The sequence below is a fragment of the Anas acuta genome, chromosome 17 (genome assembly GCF_963932015.1).
Source record: "Anas acuta chromosome 17, bAnaAcu1.1, whole genome shotgun sequence".
Classification (NCBI taxonomy): Eukaryota; Metazoa; Chordata; class Aves; order Anseriformes; family Anatidae; genus Anas; species Anas acuta.
In genome coordinates this window covers 12308432-12333922 of record NC_088995.1, presented here as the reverse complement: position 1 = coordinate 12333922, position 25491 = coordinate 12308432, and the positions used below count along the sequence as shown (strand labels likewise).

At 40.6% G+C, this 25491-nt stretch overlaps 1 protein-coding gene and 1 long non-coding RNA gene across 21 annotated transcripts in view; both read right to left on the bottom strand.

Annotated features, from left to right (window-relative positions):
• The window catches only part of GALNT9 (polypeptide N-acetylgalactosaminyltransferase 9), a 428403-nt gene that overhangs the window by 97753 nt on the left and 305159 nt on the right, over positions 1 to 25491 (bottom strand). For 15 of the 16 annotated variants that reach the window (XM_068653695.1, XM_068653698.1, XM_068653697.1 and 12 more), the window contains one exon: positions 21206 to 21386. In XM_068653695.1, the coding sequence (XP_068509796.1) occupies positions 21206 to 21386 (181 nt within the window). Of the gene's footprint in view, positions 1 to 21205; positions 21387 to 22939; positions 23096 to 25491 lie in introns of those variants that run through there. The other variant, XM_068653705.1, reaches the window with a different exon arrangement.
• LOC137841129 (uncharacterized) overlaps positions 1 to 25491 on the bottom strand; it is a 357202-nt gene that overhangs the window by 195968 nt on the left and 135743 nt on the right. The gene's annotated exons all lie outside the window — the stretch shown is intronic.

The window sequence follows — 25491 nt, the reverse complement described above, 5'->3', positions numbered from 1 at the left end:
TGCTTCCCGAGCCCCCCAGTCCATGCCCCGTGTATCACCACACTGCCTTATTGCAGTGGAATTCTCTTCCACTAGCAAAGAGACTAACTTAAAAAATTACCTACATGTTCTCACAGTCAAAAGCCATTCCAAATTACCATAGAAATTACTGAACCTGCACTCTAAAATACTGCTAATTGTATTACACGGAATGGCTTTTCCTGCTCTTATCAAACTTTCTGACCTCCTGCTCATTACCTTGGCATAACAATCATACTTCTCTCCACTACCAGCAGTCAGAAGGGTGGAGAGGGTGACAACCACTTGACTGTTGGGTAACCTTTGGAAATGAGTTATGAATTCTAGTAAAGTGTGATTATTTGTAATTCCTTCTCATCCCAGCACCATTTGCACAGAGACGTGAGTACCTGTTATTGATTACAGCGTTTCCATAGCTGCTTACCAACGGCTTGCTGGTGGCCTGTACCACACAAAGGACCACTGTGTAAAACTCCTGGCTAAACTGCATTCTTACACAATCTAAAAATACACCTGGAAGAAAGACAAAGATTTACAGGAGGTGTGAATGCTCCTTTTTGAATTTCTTTTTGAATGTGATTTTCCTCTTGACCACACCAACATATCAAAGAAGTCCATTAAGAATACTTCAGGAACATGAAAGAGCCATCAGCTAAAAGCATGGACCTTGCAAGATTTCCCCTGATGAGGGACATCTTTGATCTGACAGCAATTTGCTTCAGAGCCTCACTTCTATCAGCAGGACATAGCAAATTGCATGGCAGTAAATCAGGCTGGTAACTGAGGAGCAGGTGAGCTGCCAGTGGAAGCGAGGCAGAAGACAGAGCCCAGCCCAGGCCAAACGTCCTGGTGGGATCCTGTGTGCGGGCTCAAAGCTGGCAGGGAAGAAGAGAAGCAAAGAAACCATGCTGAAGTCTGGGGGTGGCAGGGAAACTGAGGAGGAAGCGCAGTGGGAATGAGAGGGCAGCCAAAGCAGCACTTGGAGAGAAGAGGGACAAGCAGAGGGAAGGTAAGATGAACAAAGACATCAGAGGCAGAGAGGCATGTGCAGAGGACTGAAGTATTCTGCCTAGGAAAAGACTGGGAACCACTGAAATAGCACAATACTTCAGTGGTTCAGACTGGGCTTTGTCTTTGGCTCACGACATTTTTGCTGAATCTTTCTGGAATAAGAAGTATCTGTTTTCCTGGTAAGCAGACTGGAAGACCTGTTGTGGATCGCCCAGCCACGCTGGATGCTTTTGCTAAAAGGCTGTTTTGAATTTGTTCTCTCTCCTGGGTGAAGTCACTCCTGTAATTTCTCCTTGCAGCCTTCCTTCCATATGTTCTCCCCTTCCTCTGTTAGCAGGAAGTAGCTGAAACACTGCATCATGGTTTAATTGGAGAGAGTGCTCCAACCATCACACATTAGAATATCTTGGGTAACACAGCTACGGCAGGAACATCCAGATGGGCCAAGACAAACCTCAGGATTTAGCAGTGGATCAAAAGCTGGCATAGCTTATTACAGCAAGAATGAAGAACAGCAAAAGAAGCTATTCCCCTGAGTAAACTTTTCAATCTACAGCAGTGATTCAGGAGTTCATTTCCTGAAGACTTCAGTCAACCTTGAACTCCCAACTCCTAACGTCACTTCAGAAAATGAGATGGATGTGCTGAAGCAGTCAGCAGAAAGTACTGGTCTACTAACAAACACTTTTCATGATGTCTGAGACCACCAGCAATCCCAGTCAGGGGCCTTTCCTTAAAAATCACTGGGTGCTTAAGTGCTTTGCTGGATTGCTGCCCAAGCTCTTCCCAATGTATTCAGTAATTAGATCCCAGACACAGCAATTTACAGTTAATACTTCCTTCATTCCAAGAAACTCTAACCAGCAGCTGACACTCGGAGCCAAACAGTGCCATTAGCAAGTCACACAAAGAGTTACCCTACCATCAACGTGCAGCTGTGCCCACCATACCCTTACAGCACCTCTGCAGCTTCGCTCTGTCTGGGTGCTAACAACTGACATTGCAACAGAGCATTCAGTCCCTTGTGCCTGTGTGCAGAGCTGAGAAAGTCAGAGTGTCAGGAGGAGGTGTAAAGTCAAAAAAGGGGTCATTCCAGAGATGTCCCGCGTGAAATGGGGGTGTTTAAGGCAGCACTTCGAGGGAAGCTGGAGCTTGGCTGCCCTGCTCGGGGAGCCCACAGCTGCACCACCCAGCCCTGCACCCTGCCAGGGAAGTGGGTGGGTGCTGCTGTGCTCTTTATTTCTCTGCACTAGGTCTGATCACATTATGAACTGTGGCTACCGAACGAGGGAGGACAATTACAGTATTGAAAGCCGAATTAACATCTGTCTAACACTATTGATCTGGGGAAGAACTTAGGCATAAATTTAACCTATGCATCAGTTAACAGTGGTCTAAGCTAGCCAGGCATGGATCATGTTTAATATTACTGTGATCTTAAATTACTATTGCAAGCTGTCTCGGTGCACACCAGCAAAGGACTTCAGAGCTGCACAAGGAGCAGCGTCTCTCCAGGGCAGATGTCCATTCTGTAGAGAAACACACCACTGCATAGGTTTATGACTAGAGGTTCCAAGAAAAGGCTGATGATGCCACAGCTAATCATTTCCATGGACCAGCTGAGGATGGATTAGACCTGATATGTGAAACAACCCTTCAGGCACCTTTCGTACAACACACTAAGCATCAAACCAGAGACATCCTGCGGTTGTCTTGGGAAGAGTCTTTGAGAGGTCCTGCTCTACACTGCCTACTGCAGAGCCTGGCTAGAAACCCAGAGGTATCTCCTTTGCACATGACAGAGAGCTTGATGTCACATCATTTTCCTCTACCCTGGAGAAGGTTTTCACTCATTCTTTCCCTTGCATTGAACCAATTCCTTAAATGAACATTTTTGAGCCAGCCCCCTGAGCCCAAATATGAGCGCTGTCTATGCAGGCACAAGAGCAATGAGTACAGGAGTGAAGGCTTCAGTTGGCAGACCAGAACCTTGGAAAAAAATCAGGTACTAACACAGAAGAGGTCACAGATTAGAAACTGGGACAATGAGAAACAAAAGCTTTTCAGCTGAACATCAGCCTGCTTATGACAGCCCTGTGAGCTTGTAGAGAAAAGGAAAAGAAAATTCATTTTCTTTATACCTTCATTCCACAACTGTTGTATTTCTTCTACTTGCATCCAATCCAACAGAAAAACGTGACCTCTCTTTATCAGCAGGTCTTATAGTCTGCTCAAGTTGCACTATTTTTTGTAAACAGCTGACACTAGTGCTGTGCTGGTAGTTCAGGGGATTACCAAGGAAAGGAAAATTTCCTCCTCTCTTTCTCCTGCTTTCTCTCTTTTCTGCATATGCGCTAACATCAAAAATGAGTTTTGCTTGTAGACCTTAATATACTGAGTTTAGAAACGGATTAGGCAATACATTTAGAGATTTCTGACAGCTTTACCCTTCAGGAAGAAATGCAAACAAAATTAAAGCTGCATCATGAATCTTAAAGTATTTAATACAAGACATGTTTTTCCAATGAACCACTGGGATGTAGAAGAATGTGGGTTTCCCTCCTTCACAAAGTTGACTGGGCATGCAGAACTTCCTCTGCAGTCGCAGCACAAAAGAGCCCCAAAAAGCTCCATGCCTTGAAAGCTGCAGAATGGTCTGTGTTTGTGTTTTAAAGGCACAGCAGGGGAAGAAGCAGGAAGGAAGTTTATTTTTCTTTTTCTTTTTCTTTTTCTTTTTTTTTTTCTTTTTTTTTTTTTTTTTTCCCAAGAAATATGCTGAGCTTTTGCAGCTAATGCTAGATGTATTAGTAACTTTCCAGATGCAGAAATATGCTATCATTACTTTTTTGTTGTTCTGCACTGGCAAAACAGTGAAAATATGACAAATTACAAATATCTTCTTTCCCAGCATGGGACTCAAGTGCTGACCAGTCCATGGAAAAAAGCAATGACAGGCTACAAAAGTGATTAGCTTTATGGATCATGAATCTGTCAGGCAGAGGGCTCCAACTCCTTCCTAATTAATTCTCCTTCTCAACAGAAGGCGTTAACTGTGCAACGACATAACACTCTTTTTCTTCTGAGGATGGATTTTTCTCCTCTATATGAAAGGAAAAAAAAAGAGAATCAGTAAATGGTTGAGTTTGAGAGTCGCTCTTTCTTTTTCTTCCTGTTTTGCAGCTCAAGGATGACTTTCTGTAAGAATCAAGTAATGAAAAGACAACTGAACAAGGGAGCACAGTGCACTGATACTCTGCATATCTCGAGAGAAGAGGACCACTGTATTTACAAGTCAGGTAAAAGGAGAAGAACATTTGCTTTCAGAAAAAGCTTCAAAAATTTGGTGAGGTGATACCTTTTCACTATGGCTATGCCCTCTTAGTGTTCCCTTTACGGAATGGCCCTCACTTTGATTTATCATACAGAAGAAAAATCAACTTCTCCTTTTTCCTGAATTTATTTGGGGAAGTGCAGATACAAGATATGATGCAATTCTGCTTGGTGCTGTGAGCTTGTTAGTCTAGGCAGCTCCATAAAGCTGTCAACCCTGATGAACAAAGGGTTTGGGAAGAGAGTGTTTTTCCTCCCTTGAGTGACAGCTAAATAAATTGAGATAGTTTTCCCTCCACCTCTGCAAGCACTATGACACTCCTGTCAGTATTTGGACATTTGGCATTAACAGACTTCCCATATCCATCAATTTTTAGGGTCCTCCTTAACTGTTCTTCAGTACAAACTATGTCTGTTCCTCATCCCACAGTATTTCAGAGCTTCATATTAAAAGGCAGTCAAGGCAAGTCAATTAAAATAGTCTGGTCCACAGTGATATCAATGGTCATTTTCAGGCCAACAATAAACAAACATATATCTTAAATCTACTCCATGCTCCAAGAATTCCCAGCAGCTCTTTTCTCATGCCTCCTTGATGCATTTTTCCTCATCCTGCACCCAAAAGGTAACAAAGAAATTACCCACATTCATCAGAAGAAAACACTTCGGGCCGAACCCTTGCTTCTGTGCTAATCTCAAACACTTCCTGTATCAATGAATTGCTTCCCTTAATATTCATCAGAAACAAATCATGGGGAAAAAAAAAGGTAACATATTTTCTATAACTTGCACACTAGTTCTTACCAAGAACTCTCTGAAGCTCACTTGTCTTTGCTGTGGTGGGAACTGATTAGTTCAGACCAATCACAGCTTTACAGTAATTTGTGCACAACTTTAACAAAAAATGTTTTAACAGGTATCAGGTTCCTAAACGTAACCTGAGAGTTGCCTCGGGAACTGCCGATACATGACCGATGGGCAAATCTACATGCATAGTTACCATATGCAGCATGAAGATGGCCCCACTTGCAGAAACTACTAACCCTTACATTCAGGACTGTTGGATGCCTCAAAAGTAGCTGCCACATGCATAAAATAAGAGTCCCTGTATTTCAGTGAGATATTTCTGGCTTTCCCCATGCAAATAATACCATAAACATGCTGTCATGTCTAATAATTGCATCAATTTATACATACAAGCATGCTAAATCTAGTTTCAAGGTGTTTTAAAACAAGCACCCTTATTAACGCAAAAATGGCTAAACTCTCATGCTCACATCCTTCTGTTGTATTTTTTTTTTTTTTTGTAACTTAACTTGAGTCACTAATATGTTTTGAAATACCATCTGTAAGAAATTTCCAGTCTATCCCCCAGTGTGCCCATTCAGATCTGCCTGTGGCTGGATGCACACTGCATCACAAAGCATTAGGCTGATTGGAAATTAATGGAGAAGCTGAAATCTGCTTTCAAATGCTCTTCAGAAATCCCCAGAGAAAATATATCCCCCATGTGACTTTATTTTTAATGGTACTAGACTTGCATTTAAGAAAGATCCCAACTAAATTTCAAGCGACATGTATTCTGTTTAATTTTAGGTGGTTTATTAGACATTAATAGCTTGTTTAGATTTGTCAAGTGGTGCTCAAGATTTCTGAGGGATTCTGGTCCTTGGATTTTTTAGCTTGCATCCTTTAAAAATAAAAGCTAGAAAAGAGTTGTAACCACAATGGTGGTCTTACAAAGATTTGATTTGAGATTGAGGATCTCTTTGAACTTGAGCTCAAGTGAAAGGTAAACATCACTGAAGACAATGAAGTGGTACTAAATAAAGGCAAAACCAAAGGAATTTTGCCAATTTGCCAATAACAGTTCTTTAATTCAAAGTTCTTACCAGCAAGATATATTCAGAAAATATTACCTTTTGCACAACTTTTTCAAACTTGATTCTGGGAACTACACTTTCTATATGGGAGAGAAAAAATACTTTCATCTCAGAACTTTGCCAAAACTACAACCTCTACAACCTCATATTTCAAACAGAGAAGGTTTACAAAAAGCTATTCAAGAAGCCAGCAAATGTTTTCTAGGGTGCATTCAGAAAATTAGCTTCTACCTCATGGCACTGCTTCTTGTTTGTGCCATCAAGGGTCATTATGCCCAAACCAGCTCTTCAGCTGCATTTCTGATAGCCCCAAGATGGACTACATGTCTTAAGATACCGCCTTTTACAGTAATGTCTCATCCATCACGGTTCAAGTTCATTCCAGATTAAGATAACAAATAGTGGAGTGGATAAAATCAGAGGAATAATTTTCAATAAATAATGTATAAGAGTAAACTCACCATTTTCTATTTGCACAGAACAGTTTGCCATATCCTTGAAGCTATTTGTTATTCAGATAATGATATGTAAATACAGAAAGTTATCCCTGACTATTAAAAAATTACTGCAAGTATTTAATATTAAAAATTCAGGGTACTTTTGTTTAATTTTGACTATCCCAATCCCTCAGCTGGTGCTCTTGGTGCTGGACAGAGGCTGAGTATCACTGTTATCTAGAAATGTAGGGCAATAAAAAAGAGTTTTCAAGGTAACTGCTGCATAGCTCTTCACAGATTTCATTACAGGTTTGCTGTCACATTGCAGGGTGGTGGTAAGGAGGAGGATAGAGGAATGCAATCATTTTCCGCTATTACTTCAGCTAACAATGTTTTTTATGGTCTCAGGAGGACATACAACAACGTTTGGCAAACAATCTTTTCTTTAATGGGCTCCGGTGTCTTTCACAGAAGACCAGCTTTAATCTCTGGTCAAATCCAGTTATGCAGCAGAATGTTTCTTCCTACCTATGTACAAATACAGGATGGTTGCAGGAGTAAACCACCAAACAGGAGGTCAGACTTAAACTGCAGAAACCCATCCCTTCGCTGTCTGCTGCCAAAGTAATGAGAAGCTTTTAATGCTGCCCCATCCCAGCAGCTGTGAGGCGGGTTGTGGCTCCAGTAATCCCAGCACTCTCTGTGCCGAGGTGATGCAGAAGCCTATTTGCCTAAAAAACAATGGCCTTGAAATGTTTCAGCTGTGGTCACGGGGTTTTTCCTCTTGCTTTTAATGGATCAGTTTCTGTCAGAGAGAAAACAGACTAAGTTTATGGTATGTGGGAAGAATTATAGTTCTAACACAGCAGTGTTCCAAGAACAAATGCATAAAGAACATTGATTTAGCACTGAAAATGGGAGTATTAAATCCATGATGTTTAGATGCTTTATATGAGATCAAGCAGAGAACCTGGCAGTAGGAGCAGCCTGTTTATGAAAAGGCATGTCTCAGAGTCAAGCAGAGAGGACAAATGAAGGTGCATGTGCTGCAGGGATTTCCCTCGGTAGACAGGGGCAGGAAACAGCCCAACGAAGCCTCTTTAATGACAGATGATGGAGCACATCTGAAGATCTCAGTGGACTTTGGGTCAGGACCCTGCAGAATAAACCACTGGGCAAACACAGCTTTGTGAAAAACTTCAGGGCAGTCAGATCCCCAGGTGCTGATGGGGCATTTACATCTTTCTCAGTGATACTCGCAGGATGGTTCCTTGTGTGCTATAACTACTTCGCAAAATTCAAACAGAACAGTTAAGCATGTCTTAACTATACTAGGGTTACTCATACACTTAAAACTAAGAACATATTTAAGTGCTTCATTGGACTGGAGCCTAATTGCACTTTTACAGCTTTTGTTTAAATTAGAGGCTAGCTAGAGGTGAACAGCACAGTATTGAACAATTTCACGCATTTAGAAGTTAAATGTTAACAACAGTTTCTTACCTTCTAATTATTTCAGGCACTTCAGAAAACTTGAATTTTAATTTAATTTTAGTTACATTTAGAAATAAGAACATTTCTTTAAAAATACAGCAACATTTTCTGTCTAGCATGAAGTAACATCTAGGGCACACACTTTATAGCATTAAAACAGTTCAACATATAGGGAATTTTTATGTTTATGAGCTCTTATCCTGATTCAGAAAAAAAAACAGGCCAGCATGTGCTTTTATTTCCACTCAGATTAACAGAAATTAGACATGTGTCCTCGACCAGACAAGGTAATCGGGTGTGATCTTGAATTTGAGCAGGCCAGGATCATACAATAGCATCTTCTTGATTCCAAGAAGCTATGGGCTTTGTAGCATGTCAGTATTGTCCTGGTTTGGTTTCAGCTGGAATAGAGTTCATTTTCCTCCTAGCACGGTGCTGTGTTTTAGATTTAGGATGAGAATAATGCTGATAGCACTCTGATGTTTTGTCTCACCCCATCCTAGTGTGCATGTGCGTAGGGGGGAGCGAATGGTTGAGTGGTGCTCAGCTGCCTGCTGCCCACCACAAGTATTCACACACTGCCCCTGCCCAAATCAGTCTGCTTAGAACAGATTTCCTTTTTTACTCTGTGCTGTCTGGTGGTTTTTCCTGTTTCCTATAGGCCAATAGATATTTTAAAGTCACACCCTCAGCGTTTGAGGATTTAAGTTAGTTTGCCATCAGAAAGAAACCTAGAACTAAGTGCTCTGCAGTGGAAGAACAGATCGTTTCCATTAACCACCCGCCCAGCAGACTGAAGCTGTATTCACAACCATGCCCTTCTTCATCCCTTATCTATAGACAGACATATTCGACTAGTTTCATCCAGACTATTTGCTCAAGCCTTTTCGCAGATTCCCTGATCTGTCAGGCAAAGGAGCCAAGTGCTCCTCTCCGAGCAAACAGAACACAAATTCCCCGCCTCTTGGGTACACTTGGGTTAATAACACCAAGGCAATAAGCCACTGAACTAGCTGTAGGTCATGTATTTATTTCCAGGCAGTGAAGAAAATACAGGAGCAAAGCTTCAATGTCATTTTTATCTTGAGTTTAATGTAAACTGCACCATGACCCTCTGGGAGAACTGCGTCCTAATGAAACATCCATGGAGGAGATGAAAGCTTACTCCGGTTGCTGAATGAGACAACTGTTCACTTTGTGGATAGAAATAACTAAAATTTATGCCTTTCCTTTGGAATTTTAGGGGTACAGTCTAACTTAGCAACAGCACCCAAGGGTATTTTAGTGTATTGTTTTAATTACTATTGCTGCTATTAATATTATTTTACCATTAGTCAAGTCTGAACTACCATCTCTGCCAGGAAGGTATGTTTCATACTACCCTAGAGGCTAGCTCAGTGCTAGGTCATTTTGAAGACAAAATACATAAATGCAGACTAACAGAAGTCTGGAAGCATAGAATAAATAATATACTCATCCCTTGGAGCAAAGAAGCAAATAAACTAATTAAGAAACTAGTTGACAATCCAGAGGCATCTCACACAGGTAAAATGCAGCTCCACGGGGTTTCATTGCTAGGAGCTGAGAGACAGAGCTTTCTGCATAAGCAATACACAATTAGATGAAATCTCCTGTAATTTAAAGTTGTCTAATGCCTCATCAATAAATCCCACCACACGCACTCACTAAAAATTGTGGGAGCACTGCTTAGACCGAGGGAATCTGGATTTTGCTTGCTGGCTGCATGGCAATTGTTCTCATTTTCTCTGTTTAATCCAGACATATTAGGAGAGAGATGTCTTTCTGCATGGTAGCCAGCTCTGCTGTTCTCCATTGAATGGCTTCTTGTTATTGCTTAAGTGATCCCTACATGATGTATTGACTATATTATAATTCTCTGCAGAAAACAGAGAATGATGTTGCCTCTTCTTCTCTCACTACCCTTAACCTTCTGCTGAGCAAGGGCTTCCCAGCTTTCTTTCTGGGGAGGGGAGATGAACACTGATTTGCAGCATATTCCAAATGTTATTTTCAAGTATTTAATAATGTATATACCAAAGTTTGTCACAGTAAAACACAGAAGAGTCTTACCTTTAGAGATCACAGCCAAAACCAACTTTCTTCACAAATAGGAACTTTGACTCCAATGCTCATTAATTACAAACTTGGGCTACTCATCTTCCTAAGACAGAGCATTTACTTGCACACTAAATAAAAAAACATGATATACTAGGCACACAGAGAATGCTCTTCTTCTCCCCAGTAACCCTGCCTTTACCATACTTCAGCTTGTTAAGGTATCATTACAAGCTTTGTGTGAAAAATGAAATTTCCCAGTTGAGTTTCCCCAGTGCTCACAAGGCTATTCTTCCCAACGCACAAAATTGTCAAGAACCACAGATATCAGGAATCTGATTTTACAGCACATTTCACACACTGATCTCCTTCTGTTATACACTTCCACAGAGAGTGGGCTTTCTGAGAATTAGTAACCTATACTACAAACTGCCTGCTCTACAAGGGTCATTTATATACTCCTAGGCAGCCAGAAAACAGAGATGACCAAGATCAGCCTGGTGCTGGCTTTACAAAAGGGGCATCGAGGCACAGGCTTGGGGCTCCTGCTCCTCAGGGCTTGCACCGCACTTCAGGAGAAGTGTCCAGGAGGGGGCTTTGAACTGTTGCAGGATTTCTTGTAGCCAAAAGGATGCAGGTCAGAATGGCATATTTCCAGCTGAGCAATTGTTTCTTACTGTGACAGCCATTTGGTTTGGTACAAGTTGAGGGAAACATGCACAGACTGCATGGGAAGCACCTATTAGACCTCCACCTGGCAAGGTGACCTGGTTTGACTCTGGTTTGTTTTTGAGACCATAGCATAAAGTTTAGAGGTAATACAACAGAAGATTTTTTTTTTTTTTTTTTTTTCAGAAAGCTAGAGAAACAGAGAATAGAGTCCCCATACTTCAACATCATAAAGCACCTCAAGAGGAAGGTGCTGTTTCAGAGAAACAAAACCTTGGAAAGCACCTAGATCAGGCGAACCAAGACAGGGAGCTTACATTTTCTACACCGCAATAGTCCACTACTTTTGGCAAAGGCTAGTTTTAAGAGTCTCTCATTTTTATTAGCACTAAATTCACTCAAAACAAGAGACATGGGCAAAACAAGAAGTGACACTATTAAAATGAAACACAGCATCAACTCGGAGTCCACAGTTCAGTTTTATTTCAGATGAAGAGTAAATTGTCTAACATTTTGACCTATTCATGTTTTTATTGCAAAGACACAAACAACAGCTAAAAAACCTTTATGTTATTTGACCTGAAACCTTGACTTTTTTATACTGTAAAACCCATCCAACTAAAAGAAGTACCAAAATTAGGTAATTTTTAATGTTACATCAGGAAGGCAGTTGGAGATCATACATACTTCTTATTGTCAGCTGAACTAAATTTGCACATTTTAAGCTAGGAAAGGGGGACAACTTCACCTAAAGATATGGGAAGAACTTCTTCAAAGCTGTAAGAAGAATACCAGGTATAGTGTAACAGAGATGCAGGTAAGGTGACATAAAAGGAAAAAATAATAATAATACAGCCTTGAATTCATTGCTTGGCTTGTTCTGTTACCTCTTTTTATCCTGTAATGTAATACCAGGGAATGTAACACAACATGACAGTTCAGAAATTTACAGGAATATCCTTTTCTTCCCGACACTGATAGCGTGCAGCCAACAGCCACAGGCTCAGGGGAGGGAAATGAAAAACTCTACACTGCCAACCCACAACTACAGACAGACAGCTGCAAGTCACTGCTGGACCTCAGTAGTGCTTCTGCATCACAGATGCATACACGATTTGAGGACAGCGCCCCCACAATTACTCTTCTTAAGGGGTAAATACTCCTGCTATGAAAATATTGTCACTCTCAAGTTCAGAAAATTAGTACACCCTCAAACTGTACTTAAGGCACCTGTAAGGGTGTGGGTCACATGAGACACGTTTAGTTTATGTTCTATAAGAAACACTGAGGATACAAAGCATATTCTTGGTCATCCTTTCTGTTCCTCCCAGCTAAAAAGCATGCTGCCTCCAGCCTTATGCTGGATGGGGACGTTGTCAGCTTGCCCATGCTGGAAGGTCATTCTTCAATATGTGTTACTAATACAGAAATTTCCTCTGTTTCTTCATTCCTTGGAGTTGTTAACATTTTGTACTGGATTTAATAGAAACTCCATTTAAACTGACTGTCCGAGGTTCCTGAGGGAGAGACCTTCAGAGGACATTACATACTACACATCTACAGCAATGCTGCCATGTCTTCACCCTCCCTATTGAATATAAAGACAGTCTAGTTGACCACTTTAAATTATGACTAATTTCTAGTCAATGTTATGCAACCCACCTTAGGTAAGCTATTCATGTATTCAAAAGTACTTTCTGGTGCAGACAAATTGCAGGGAATGGCTTCCAGTTTTACTGCATTTAAACACCACATTGCAATCAGTTATTTTTCATGCTCCCTAGTTAATCAAATTCAGCCTCCACTAAATCTTCATTTATTAATGCTGACAGTCATGCAGAACTCGTCTTCAACAATTAATATACACAAAGACACTGCAAAAATGTAACAAGAGGAAAATTACTGCATTTGAATGTAAGATGAATTTTTGGAAAAGGTTTTCATTTCTACGATTCTGTTTAATTTAGACCTGCTAGTCCTCCTTTCATTATCCAACGGAATAGTGTTAATAATCAAGATCTATGTTGCACGCCTTGTGGTATAATTAAAGTCACTACTTAATTGGAAAGCCCAGCTAGTACTAAACAAAAAGGAATCAATAATGTATCTGATGGGAAACGCCAGAGAAAAATTCTACTGAATATCAGAAATAACTGTGAGATATTGCCATGTGTCCAGAGCCGCTACCATGGACACAGAACGGAGCCCAGCTCTGCTTAGGAGCCATGCCCTGCTGAAAACTCTGGTACCCCTGGGGGGTTACCACCCTTGTGAACAGCAGAGCAGAAAGCCGAGCATTGCCATAGTGCAGCCTGGGCACTCTTGTGGTCCTACTGCATGGTCATACCCTACTGCAAAAGGCAGTACAAGATCAAGCAAAGGCAGACAGAACCATCCCGATGATCATCTCGCATCAAACACTGGTTGGAAAGTTGCTCGATGATTTATTTTATTATTATTGGAAAATGTGGTCGTAGCGTTAGTCTCAGACAGTCTTCTTGTTGGAGAAATTCAATAGCTAATTGAATATTCAAAGACCTAATGGTAACTTGAGGTGCTAGAGACTAAGTTTTAAGGCCACATTCCAATTAATGTATCATTATATTAATGTTCCAACAGAGGTTGGGAGAAGACTTACAGTACCTTTATAAATAGAGTTAAATCACAACTATGGGTCTCAGTGAGGGCTATATAGGCAGAGTACAATTGCAGGGCACCGAGTGTAAAGCGCAGGGTCTGGCTGGTAGTATCTGTGGTTTGCAGGGAGTTCCCTTTCCCAGCCAAAGGAGCAAGTGATTTTCCCCTTCCTTTGTGGGCTTGCACAGTTCCAGCCTCCACCCTTTGCAGCCAAGTAGGAAATGTCTCAAAATGCAGCGATAAGCCTTTGGCATAGAGAGGGATATACAAATAAGCACAACTGGCCCAGAGGCAGCAGTATGAGCAAATTTAGGTTGTCAGCTGATATCCCAAATGAGCTGAGTCAGAACTACAGCACTGAATGCTGTGCAGTAGCTGGTCAGAGCCCAGCTCTTCGCAGAGAAAGCAGCACCGGGATTTACTTGGCGCTCACCAGTCCCTGCTGCTCTTGGGTATGACGGAAAGCCCAAAAGTCAGCTTCACCTGGAGCACCTCTCCTGGGAGCTGCAGCACCGGCTGTGCATGCAGGGCAGCGTGTGTGCAAGGGTGCCTGGGCTCTTTGCAGGGACTCAGCCCGAGGAAAATGTCCAACCCGTGCAACTTGGCAGGGCTGGCTGAGGTCCGTATAAAGTCCCAGAGCACACGTACACACATGTTCTCTTTGCTCTGTTCAAAATCCGCATCTGGACATTGATTTGGGACCTAATTAAAACACTTCTGTTAGTTTCATCTCTTATACAATTTCCCTCCAGTAAATGAGCCCAAGCTGCTGCCCAGAGATAATTCTGACCACTCCATTTTCAATCTCTGTTTTTCCCTTTCCCTGCTTAAACTTTATAATTGCAAGAAGAATAGGTAAAATGGACTTTTTGAATTTTAAGGGTTTTTTTTAGATATATTAGCAATGGGTGCAAAAAAATAACCCAACATTGAAAAGTTTCCCATTAAAAAAGAAGCCTCACTTAAATTAAAATATGCTTCTGCCCACACTGTGATTGTGAAACACCAAGCTGAAAAAAGGAAATGTTTACCTTCAACTAATGTGTCATTTCACTTCAACCTGATATTAATCTGAAAGAGTTGGTAGAGAATGTTGATAGAAAAGTCATTAGTTTAAAACCAAATTTTTCATGGGAACCTAAATGTGTAATTGGTCCAAACAATTTTGTAAAATAATCACTTTACACAAGATGTTCAGCCTGATACAGAATATTTGTAGGGTTTTTGCAGGTTTTGTGTTTTAGGTTGCCATTTTCTGCTAAGCAGAAATTCCGGTTCCTGAACAGCTATGGATCTGTTCCAATTCAAATTTTTCTTGCAAAGGGGCCCATTACATCGCGCTCTGGTTAATCTGGGAAGAGTCCTAAAGGTCTGTTTTAATTTGGAGATTCTTCTGTTGTTTCTCTAAGCAGTGCAAAGAACAGTGCAAAAGTCCCCAGAGGATTTGAAAAGTGGGTCATGAGGCAGAGAAAGCTGCAGAGGTGGAGAAAATCAAACAGCACAGGTCTAGCACTCTCCAATCCACTGATCCAGAAGCTGATGCTCTTTGAAAGCCATCTGCCTCCCTGCCCTGCTCCTGCAGGGCCATCTGACATAGATGGGCAGAGGAGCTGCCCGCTCCAGCAGCCTCGAGCAGGGGCCATGGCACCAGACCACTGCTCCTGCCCTCGTGACAGAAAGCTTGCAAATGCATGTGTGATGTGGCTCGAGAGCTGTTGATGGATGCCTCAAAAATCACAGTGAGCCCACAGACCTCTATGAGCCTGAGGAAAGGGTCAAAATTTATAGGAACTTCCCTGTGCCCTCCAAAGGCTTGAGCTCCCCAGCCACTGAAGGGCAATCTCGTACAGAAAAGCTGTTTTCTAGTGACTGGCCTTGAACGAGCTACTGTTATTAAACCCTTGAATGAACAAATCAGATGTCTATTTACTAAGTCTGCCCCCTTGATAGCACTATTTGATCAATTCCAGAATCCTTTCTGATAGGTAATTAAAAAAGCTTTTCCTTAGTTATAGTGTGGAGTGAACCATTAATTACACTTCAGAGCACCAGAGATGCAATCCCTTTGCTATTGTGAAATGTCTATAGCAAGTTACAGAAATGCTCGCCTCTATACAAGAGCTGAATAAATGAAAGTAATTTCCTCAAGACCTGGATTCCTCTGCTTTTTATGGCTAAAGACTTGAGTTGCCTCAGCATTAATAAGTTTGTTCTTCAGGGCTGAATTTTCTCAGTACAAACATCCATGACCATAACACAAAGAAATATTTTCTTTGGCTGATACAGCCAGCAGACTGAATCCATATATTGGTCTTATTATCAGCACTGAACTGCCACAATGCACTTGGCATCAAGTCGCACAGAAAAGATCAGTTAAATTAAAGATCCTCACCAAGTGGCGACAATTTCTTGTAAAAGCCAATTTAGCCGTTATGGAAGCTCCAGGATCATATTAACTTTTCTCAGAAGTATGCATAATGCATCACAGCAAGTGGTTTTGACAAGTGCATGTGTGCGTATGTGTGGATGTGGCCTGCATGCAGACAACCCCCAGAAGTTATTTAAATTGCAAAGTCAAGTGTTAGAAAGTTAGAGAATGCCAGATTTACAGGTGTTCAACCTGCTTAATTCAACCTCTTGCAATCCAGCCCATGCACCAAAAAGAGCAGGGGAATTGATGTTAACGTGAGAGAAGATGGTTACATCTGAAACATCTGGTTATCTGACACTTCCCAATTTTCCAGGGTGCCACACTGCAAAGTAAAGAGTGTTGGAAATTTTGGGGGCCTTTCCCCTGGACTTTGAATGAAATCCTGTAGGGTTTTATAGGCAAAAGGATGGCTGCATCTATTCCTGGAACCTGTTGCACCAAATCAGCATGCCCCAGCTAACCCTACTCTATCTCTTTGCTCTCAGTACCCCTAACAAATTAAGTCACTTGAAGTCAGACAACCAAGCAGGGATTTAGGTGGCTGACTCTGAGCAATTCTACTGCCAAGTGTGAGATGTCTGTCAATTTTGGCTGTGTTGCTCCAGGCCTATCTTTGACTATTCAAACACTGTCCCTTTGACATTATGGTAAGAAGAACATGCATGCAGCCTAGCACATTTCACAGCATGTCCATGGAAGAATTCGAGGCCGTTCTACATCTAATACACACCAGTAGAGTCAACTGATACAGACAGATGTGCTTATGCTTCCCTATGCATATACAGAAGGGCCACTGGACAATACTAACTTCTTCTGTGCTTATTACTCAGGTTCATGTCATCACAACCCTCATTCTGAATATGGACGAACATAAATGGAATTGAATGCAATGACATTTGACCATTAAATAACCCAGAGAATCACAGAGCAAGCCCTAGCTTAGCCATGTGTTTCCAGGGGAAAAATAACCTGCTCCTTACAAGAGAGGCTTCTCTTCCACCTTGCAGAGGAAATAGGGTATGTTAGTGAGGGCTAGAAAGTCCTGCTGATACATCACTGCTGAGAACAGAGATCAGGATGTTAAACACACTGAGCTATTCACAACGTATTTTCCATAGTGGCATAGCCCTTGAAAAAATTTAGCAGATGGGGAGGAAAAATGGGGCTGCAGCAGGGAAATGCAGAGACCTTTACTACTTTCCTTGTCCCCTACCTTCTTTTGACATTTCCTTAACCTGAGAAATTTTTTTCAAGCTTGGTATGTGCCTATATGGCACAGGATGAAAATAATTCCATCACAAGCATTATGAGTTTCCTTGTAACAAAAATAATCCTGCAAAAGTTTTTTTATAGAAGTACTTATGAAATCTACCTTAATGCCAAAAGACTTTACCCTGGAATTTGTATAGTTAATAAAAGTACTAACTAGACCACTATTTTACAGTTATTTTCATATATTTTAACATACCAACAAGATATCGACCCCTTTTCTCTGAGTAAATGAAACAGAATCTCAGGTCACTCCAATACTACAATTATTAGCGGAACATTTGTACATATTCATCCATCAAGCATAACAAATCCTGAGTATTCTGCTCCACGTTGAACTCAAACACATTTCATTCCTGCTACTTGGCCCCTGCATCTTCCCAGAGCACACAGCTGCACAGTACTCAGCTGCTTCAAGGCAAAAAGTCACTTTTAAGAATTAAAAAAATATGCTAAGATCATCAGCACAACTTTAAAATCAGCACATTGGATTTAGTGAAATCCAACGTGAGATGAAAAATACTGTTCAAGGTCACATTGAATAAACTCACGAGGTGTTGGGAGGCTTTGCATTGTTTTATAAAACAAAATTGCAACAGCTCTATATTACATGTCTCTTGAAACTAAACATAGCTTGAAATATCAACTCACAGTATGTTTTTGAACTGTTTTCCCCAGGGTTGTCTGCATTCTGTAGAGAGACAGGGCAAGCATTCAAACTGTGGGAGGTGCAATATTGGAGAAGAAAAAGCTGAGACATTTATTACACCATGTTAGGATCAAACTATAATTTTGTAATTATCGTGTGAATTGTAATCACAAGCAAGCTATTTACTGTCATTGCTCTGATTTGGCACACAAACACAACATGCACAAAATCTGCTGTTGTCCCCTGCACTGACTGAGCGATTCCTATCTTGAAGAAAAGGCTCTGAGCTCCAAGCATTATCTGCACTGGCAGCAGGTAGGAAGGCAGAGCACGATGCGAGTGCATGGGAAAAGCATCCTGAGAGCATCCTGACTCCCCACCCAGGCTTGCAATTTTACTGCAGTGGAAGGACACGGAGGTGATTCCAATTTAGGAGCCTTCTTGGTCACGCTGCCTGACTGTGCACCTCTTTAGTGCAACATCATTATTATTATTTTTAATTTGCTGTGTGGGGATGAAAATACCTCCTGAAAAGCAATTATACTGCTGTGTGTTTACTGAAGATATGCTAGAGGATGGGAGAAAATGCTTATTCTACCAGAAGATTATACTGGACAAAGATGGTTCAAAAATAAACAAAGAGTTCAAAGACAAAATGAACCAAAAGATAATATTTCTGATCAAATTTCTTCTAAAAGAAGACTAAGCATAGTATATTACAAGTCCCATATTTGTATAGAAAAATCATGTTTACTTTCATAAATCATGTCTAAGTAATCCAGGTGATTTTTTTTTTTCTGGTTTTCTCACAGACTGGCCATGGACTTCATGCATTGTTGGGCATTAATTCTACCCTGCTTCTCAACTTAAAAATGAAAAAGTCCTTCCTTTTTAAAAATGGAATATAGAGGGAATAACATAAATATAAATGACAAGCAGACTGAGAAGGGCTGCATACAAAGTCAAACAAAGAGTGATTTTCCCATACCTATTTCCTGAAGCTTATCTCAAAGATCTGGTGATTTCGTTGTCTGCAGTACAGAATTAGAGCAGAATATCTAAACCACGCAGAAAGTCAAACTCAGCATTGCCTTGTGGCTACAATGCACACTTATCACCTGTTAAGTAAGCATTCAGACATTGTACTACACAGTGAATAAGAAGAGGTTGACTGTTCTGGCCTCTGGCATGCAAATATGTGCCACAAGTAGGGAGTGAAAACTGCCTCTCAACATGAGAGAAAGCTCCCGAGAGAGCCTGGATTTGACTATGTGTGCATCTGTAGGTGTCAGAGACAAAAAAAATAAAAATGCTGCTCATGAGAAAGATAGCAGAAATTTCTAATAGAATATGGCAACCGAATGACAGCTGAATCTTCTCTGGTACAAGTGGGTAAAACTCTTCATATAATAAGAGCTTCTGCCTTCCCCAAGCTTTCACTTATTTTTCAAAGGAATTTTAATCGGAAGGGTTTTCTTGTAACTCGTACGTATCTAGACTCAATTCCAGCACCGAGGTCTCACTAGAACCATCTCAAGAGCATTAAACACCACAGGGAAGGCCGTTCTCCCAGTACCTCAGACAGCTACTCATGCAGCATGGCCTGACAAGATTACCAAAACGAGCATGTCAAACAGCTTCTCTGAATGAATCATCAAAGCTTCCAGGTAGAACTGTGGAAGAGTATAACCTGAAGTGAAATATCACTGCATTGTAAACGCTCTCATCCTTCCCAGAGCTGCTGAACTAGATTCAAGCTTTGCAACCTTTGATTTTCTATTTCCTGGTAGAGCATTCTTATTTCTTATCCACCTGACTGCAGCAGCTAACAACAGGCCAGGTCAAACCTCGCTGAAGTTCACTTGAAAAATTTCACACTGATTTTAAGGGACTTTGAACCAGCTCTGATGTGCAGCTCAAATATTTGCATGATAACCACAGACTACCTTTTTCCCAGGATTATTTCATGGCAGATTTTTATGATACATTGACACAAATGTGACATATAAGCAGTATCTTTTATTTTTCTTTGCCACCTCTTTAATCTAGGTTTTCTTTTGTATAACAAGCATCCGAGAAAACAAATGCTGAGTCAATACTTCTGAGATTAGATTAATATGTAACACGGCTAATGAAATTTGTGGTTAAGCTGAAGTTTTGTTTTGCTGGATTTTGTTTTTGGCAGCTTGAACTGCCTAAAATCCTAATTCAATTGCAATCTACTCACAGAGCACAGCTGTTTTGCTTGGCTAAACTTTTCTCTCCACTTAATAAGATATTTTTTTTATTTAACTTTCAGTTGTGTCTAGGAGCCCCAGTGGGTTTTTTAAAACTGAAGATTATTATTAGAAATTAATTAAGTATTCTTTTCAATTCTGTCTCCTGAGAGTAACTAGGCATTGCTGCTGATCTCCTCTGCATTAAGACATTACTGATTGTCATTCACAGGATGACAGAGAGGATGTCTCATCTGGAAGATGGGTAACTCCATAAACATAGAAGATTTGAAAGGCATTTTATAGAAAACACAATAAATCAGTACAAATCTTAAACATACAATTCCATTGTCAAACATAACCCAGGCATGTGAATTCTATAACACTAGAAGAAAAGTATACACGCATTCCAAAGACAAAATAATCTAATTGCAATTACAGAACCCCAATGAATTACACTTTATGTTTCATACAGCAGACTCTAACTAAGCAAATCTAAGAACATGAAGTGCAACTAAAGAAAAGGCAGATTTGGTAGGGATTGTTCTTATTTGTTTTAAGTGTCTACAAAGTATCTGTTATCACTGCCCCACCTTCCATGGCACCTGACTCCAAGAAGCAGGCTAAGGCTGCCAGCTCTGATGGTGGGCTCAGCTGGCTTACCTGGCCTTTTCCAAGTGAACCAAACCCAACGAATATCAATATTCCCAAGTAATTTTTGATCTGAGGCCTTGAACGTGTGTATTAATGCATTACTCACAGAATTAGCTATGCATTTGATGCAGCAGTTCATGCTCAAGATGGCAGTTGGTCTTTTTAATTTTCACTAAACTAGAGTCACTGTCCCTGGGGGTCTTTAAGAAAAGGTTGGATGTGGTACTTAGGGACATGGTTTAGTGGGTAACATTGGTGGTTGGGGGACAGTTGGATCAGATGATCTTGGAGGGCTTTTCCAACCCAAGTGGTTCTATGACTGAATGTTGTCAGGCTAACCAGGAAGGGATGTAGAGAAAATAATTGTCATCAATCATCCAGAGGACAACAAACAATCACTTGCTGTAATAATAATGTGGAATTCAACTTACTTTTTTGGTCTGTAGTCAGGGATGGACCTGTCCAGAGATATCCTGTCACTGAGTTGGGCATTGTAGCCATATTCTTCATATTTAGTCTCTGATTCATGGCTATCATCTCTCAGGGTAGCAGCCATTCCTCCTTGGCCCAAGCCTCCTGGACCTTCAACTAATCCCATGGGCTTTGCGAGGCCTAAATGGAAGAAAAAAATTGAATGATAACATGAAGGAAACAGATCTAACCTCTTCTGTGACCTCAGAAGTTTTCAGAAAACAAGATCTGAACTCCCATAAAACCCAGATCTGAAACCCTCATGACTCTGTGGAAATTATCCTCAGCTTTTCAAACCAAACCCCATATCAATACGTCTTGCATTATCACTGCATAATTACAAATGAACTAACTATAAAGAAGTAATTATCAGCTTTCACAATTTCCCTTTTTTCCTGCATAATTCCGTGGAAAGAGGAATCTTGTTTCCAAACATTTCAAAATGCCTAATTATCCTTGATTTCATCTCATTATATCTGCATTTGAAACATACAAAATCAGAACACATTCATATTAAGAGGTCTTAGGTAACCATTACCAAACTTAGCACTTCCCATATTGGCCCGTTCTGTGGGTTAGGCACCCTCCCTGCTGAGTGTGTTCAAATGACAGTTACCACCACTGAATATTACACAAACTACATCACTTATGAAGTCCAGCAGAAGTTCACATACTTAGGAGAGATGGAAAAGGGATATGGGGAGAAATTGGAATTGCTCCAGATTTTTTCTGTCCTTCAGATCTATGCCAAGTGGAAAATGTATACTGTGTAAGATACTTGGCTCTATAAAGTTTATGGGATCAGAAAGTTTGGACACACTTGAGCTAAAACAATTAACCCGGCAATGCTCAGTGCTAAAACATTAGCCAGTCAACAACTGATCTGATAGGTTTTATTCACTAGTATATTACTGCTCAACTCAAAAATACATTTAAAACAAAATGAAACAAACATTAAAAATGTCCATACGATCACATTGCCAAGAACATATTCCATGGCAACAGGCATTTAATTTGGTGCTGAATTCTGAAAAATAAGTTCCTCAAATACCCTATGTTTAATGTCAATGCTTTTCTTCCCAAAAGGCTGACTATCAACAAGTCATTATAAGCTAAAAAGTTATTTATAATAGTCTTCGGGATACCATACTGAAATGTGTAAATATCCTCCAAATCATTTGCAATGCAGAACAAAGCAATTAGAGTTTGACCTGCTCACCATTTTCCAAATTAAGAATTTTTCAAAATGAATACATTAATGTTTCAAATAAATAATTAAATTGAGGAGAGAAGGGCAGAGAAAAGAAAAACTGTCAACATTTGCTAGCAACAGACAAACAAGACAGCACAAAGCTGAAAATGGCTCCTCCAAGTCACAATAAGGTCTGTGACAATTTAGCCCCTCACACAGGAATTTATCTTGCATCTCATTGCTAACACTGTCCTCACTTGTTAAAGCCCCATCATCATCCCTGCTTAACCACAGAAGGACAGAAGAACAGTGGCTCATTAGTGGTTTGAGAGTGTAAAGTTAGCATTTTCTATTTTAGATGCTTATGAGAAAAGCATTTCATTTAACGCTAGGGTTAAATGAAATACTAAAAAGAGTCTGCCTTAACATAAAAGGACCAAATACCTGCAGTACTTAGGAAATTTGGTACTGAATTTCAGGCATTCCCTACTAACATACATACATCATACTGCAGTGATCCCAAGCTGGGACATCTTGTATTGGTGCCTTTGATGCCTTCTTTGTGTTTCACATCACCATACACTGAAATGCTCAACTGTCTCAGAGTGAATCATGAGTCTTAGCAGGACAAGAAAGGAGGGAAGAAGGAAAAAAAGGGAGCCCTACAGAAAACTATCCTTGCCATGGCCAAGCTTTTGAAAAATTCAGACAGCTGTAAGCATTCAAGCCTAGTGAATTGTTGAAAAGAAAGGAAAACAAGGAGCTCATGCAGCCATGGTCTCATTACAGGGGTGTGTGGGAGGTGAGCTCCAGGTGTCACTAGCAAGTGAGATCAAGCAGAGCATGATGAGCAGAAACCCCATAGGCTACCCAGCCGTGACAGGAAAGTGGAAAGATGAAGCTTTATAACCGAATCTTGTTACAAGGTTTAGTTTTGCTGGGACACACAAAGAGAGCAGACCAAGCCACTGGGATTGAGCTGCTGATGTTTAGTCACCAATTAACCTCTTCAAAGCTGTAAGTGAAACAAAATGCCAGTAAAAATGAGAGGTACACTCAAGGCAAGGGATTGTCGCATCAGTAGACAGCTCTACTCTTCAGTCAGTCTCAGTGCCAAACTGTGATCTCAGACCACCTTTGAGAACTCATCCCCCAGTGTTTGGTAATGCAAAACAGAGCCCTCCCACTGTTTAGTCACTACTCTTCCTCCCAGCCCATGTAGGCTGCCTTCCTCTCCCAACCACATTTTACCCCAGTAATGCACAGAGCTAACCCAAAAGACAAGCAGGAAACTGTTTGTATACAGTCACAAAATGAACAAGAAGAATGCAAGATATCAGTTCAGAGGGACTGGGTGGAGTCCCAGCACAGCAACTATGCTGACTCATCACCCTTTTGGTAAAAAAAATAAAATAAAATAAATCACACAGAATTAACAACATAAACCACTAAAACTCAGACATTTTGGACCTAATGCAGAAGATCAAAAAAAAAAAAAAAAAAAGCTAAAAGTTTACAAAGTTTATGATGATTATGTCAGATATCTATATAATTTTAATTAATTGCACTACGCTACTCTTGAAATGAGGGAATTGTCTTGAGGTATTTGCAAAAGCATTTGGAAAGTCTTTGCATACTTGGCTCAGCCACGCTCCTCCTCTGTGCAAAAGCAGAGGGGGGTAAGAGTCTTGTGATCTTAGACTGACCGTAGCCCACCTGAAAGCCTGATTTCTCCTTTCTCAGGAGAAACAGAGTTGAGCCAGACCTCTGACCATGAGCGCTAGCTCATGAGTCACAGTTTGCTGCTAAATACACTGGCAGCAGTTCACTCAGAGACCAATCCAAATCACAGCACTGCGTTGAATCACTGCTTACTAGGAGCCACAACTGAGCATGCTGAATATGGCCAGGACTTATGATACTGGTTGTAATCCTCTGGTGCAGAGTCCTGACAGGCTCTGTTTTAATTATTATAAATATTATGATACCTACAGTTTGCCATTAATGCATAAACACACCAAGAGCTCATACTCTGAATGATTAATGTTAACTCAATATGATATCTTGAAAAATCAGTATTTTCCCCCTGAAAATTGAACAGACTTACTTCATGCATTCCAAACTATTCTTTTTTTTTATTGCTCACATTTCTCTGTAGAAATGTACCTTATGAATCTTTCTTCCAGTAAAAATGGTTTGAAAATTTCTGAGAACCTCCCATTGTTGATTTCAGCAATCATCATAAATTAACTAGGGTAATGTTAGTGATCAACCTGTAGCTGGTATTATATTTCTGCATTCTGCAGGGACAGAGAGAAACTAGCACAAGGGAGGCTTACAATTTGGAATTGATATAATCTTGTCTCCAACTGGGTTGTGCAAAGGAGGAAGCTGTAAGCAAAAAATGGGTATCATGATATTTTGAGTATTTAAGGGCTGTGACTCCTCTAATAAAACAATTTTCTGCCTGAAGAGCAAAGGAACAGACAGGCATGGTTTGTGCTGAAACATGACTAACTCTTCAAGAGCTGTGTTAGTTACTGATTTCAAATAACAGAACTCCTCTGACCTTATGAAAAGAAACACTTTAAGACACCAAATATTTCTAAATATTTCTGAAAGTATTTTAGGGAGCTTCATTTTGAGGGAAATTATAATGTTTCTCCCTTTTGCTCCACTTTAGGATGAGAGGACATTTGGCAATTTGACTAGCTTTAGTGTTTAACATTACTTCCCTTAGAAGAGAAGTGTCTAAGGTTGCCATCCCTGGCCTGACAACTAGTCCTTACTCAAGTAATTACAGAAATGACATGTCTGAGACTCCAAATCTCTCCTCTCCCAAAAGGAAAACCACAGAAGCCTCATCTTCCTGCATAACACAGTCTTAGATTTACAACACTAATGGAAAATAGAGATGCTGCACGCCACCGTTTTACTCATCTTACATGTGGTATTTAAACAGGGCTCAGTTGCCAGGAAAAGTCAGCAGTTCTTCCCCAGCCCCCGAAGTGCAAACAAGCCTTATTAAAAGGGAGTCAAATTAGGCACTTCAGA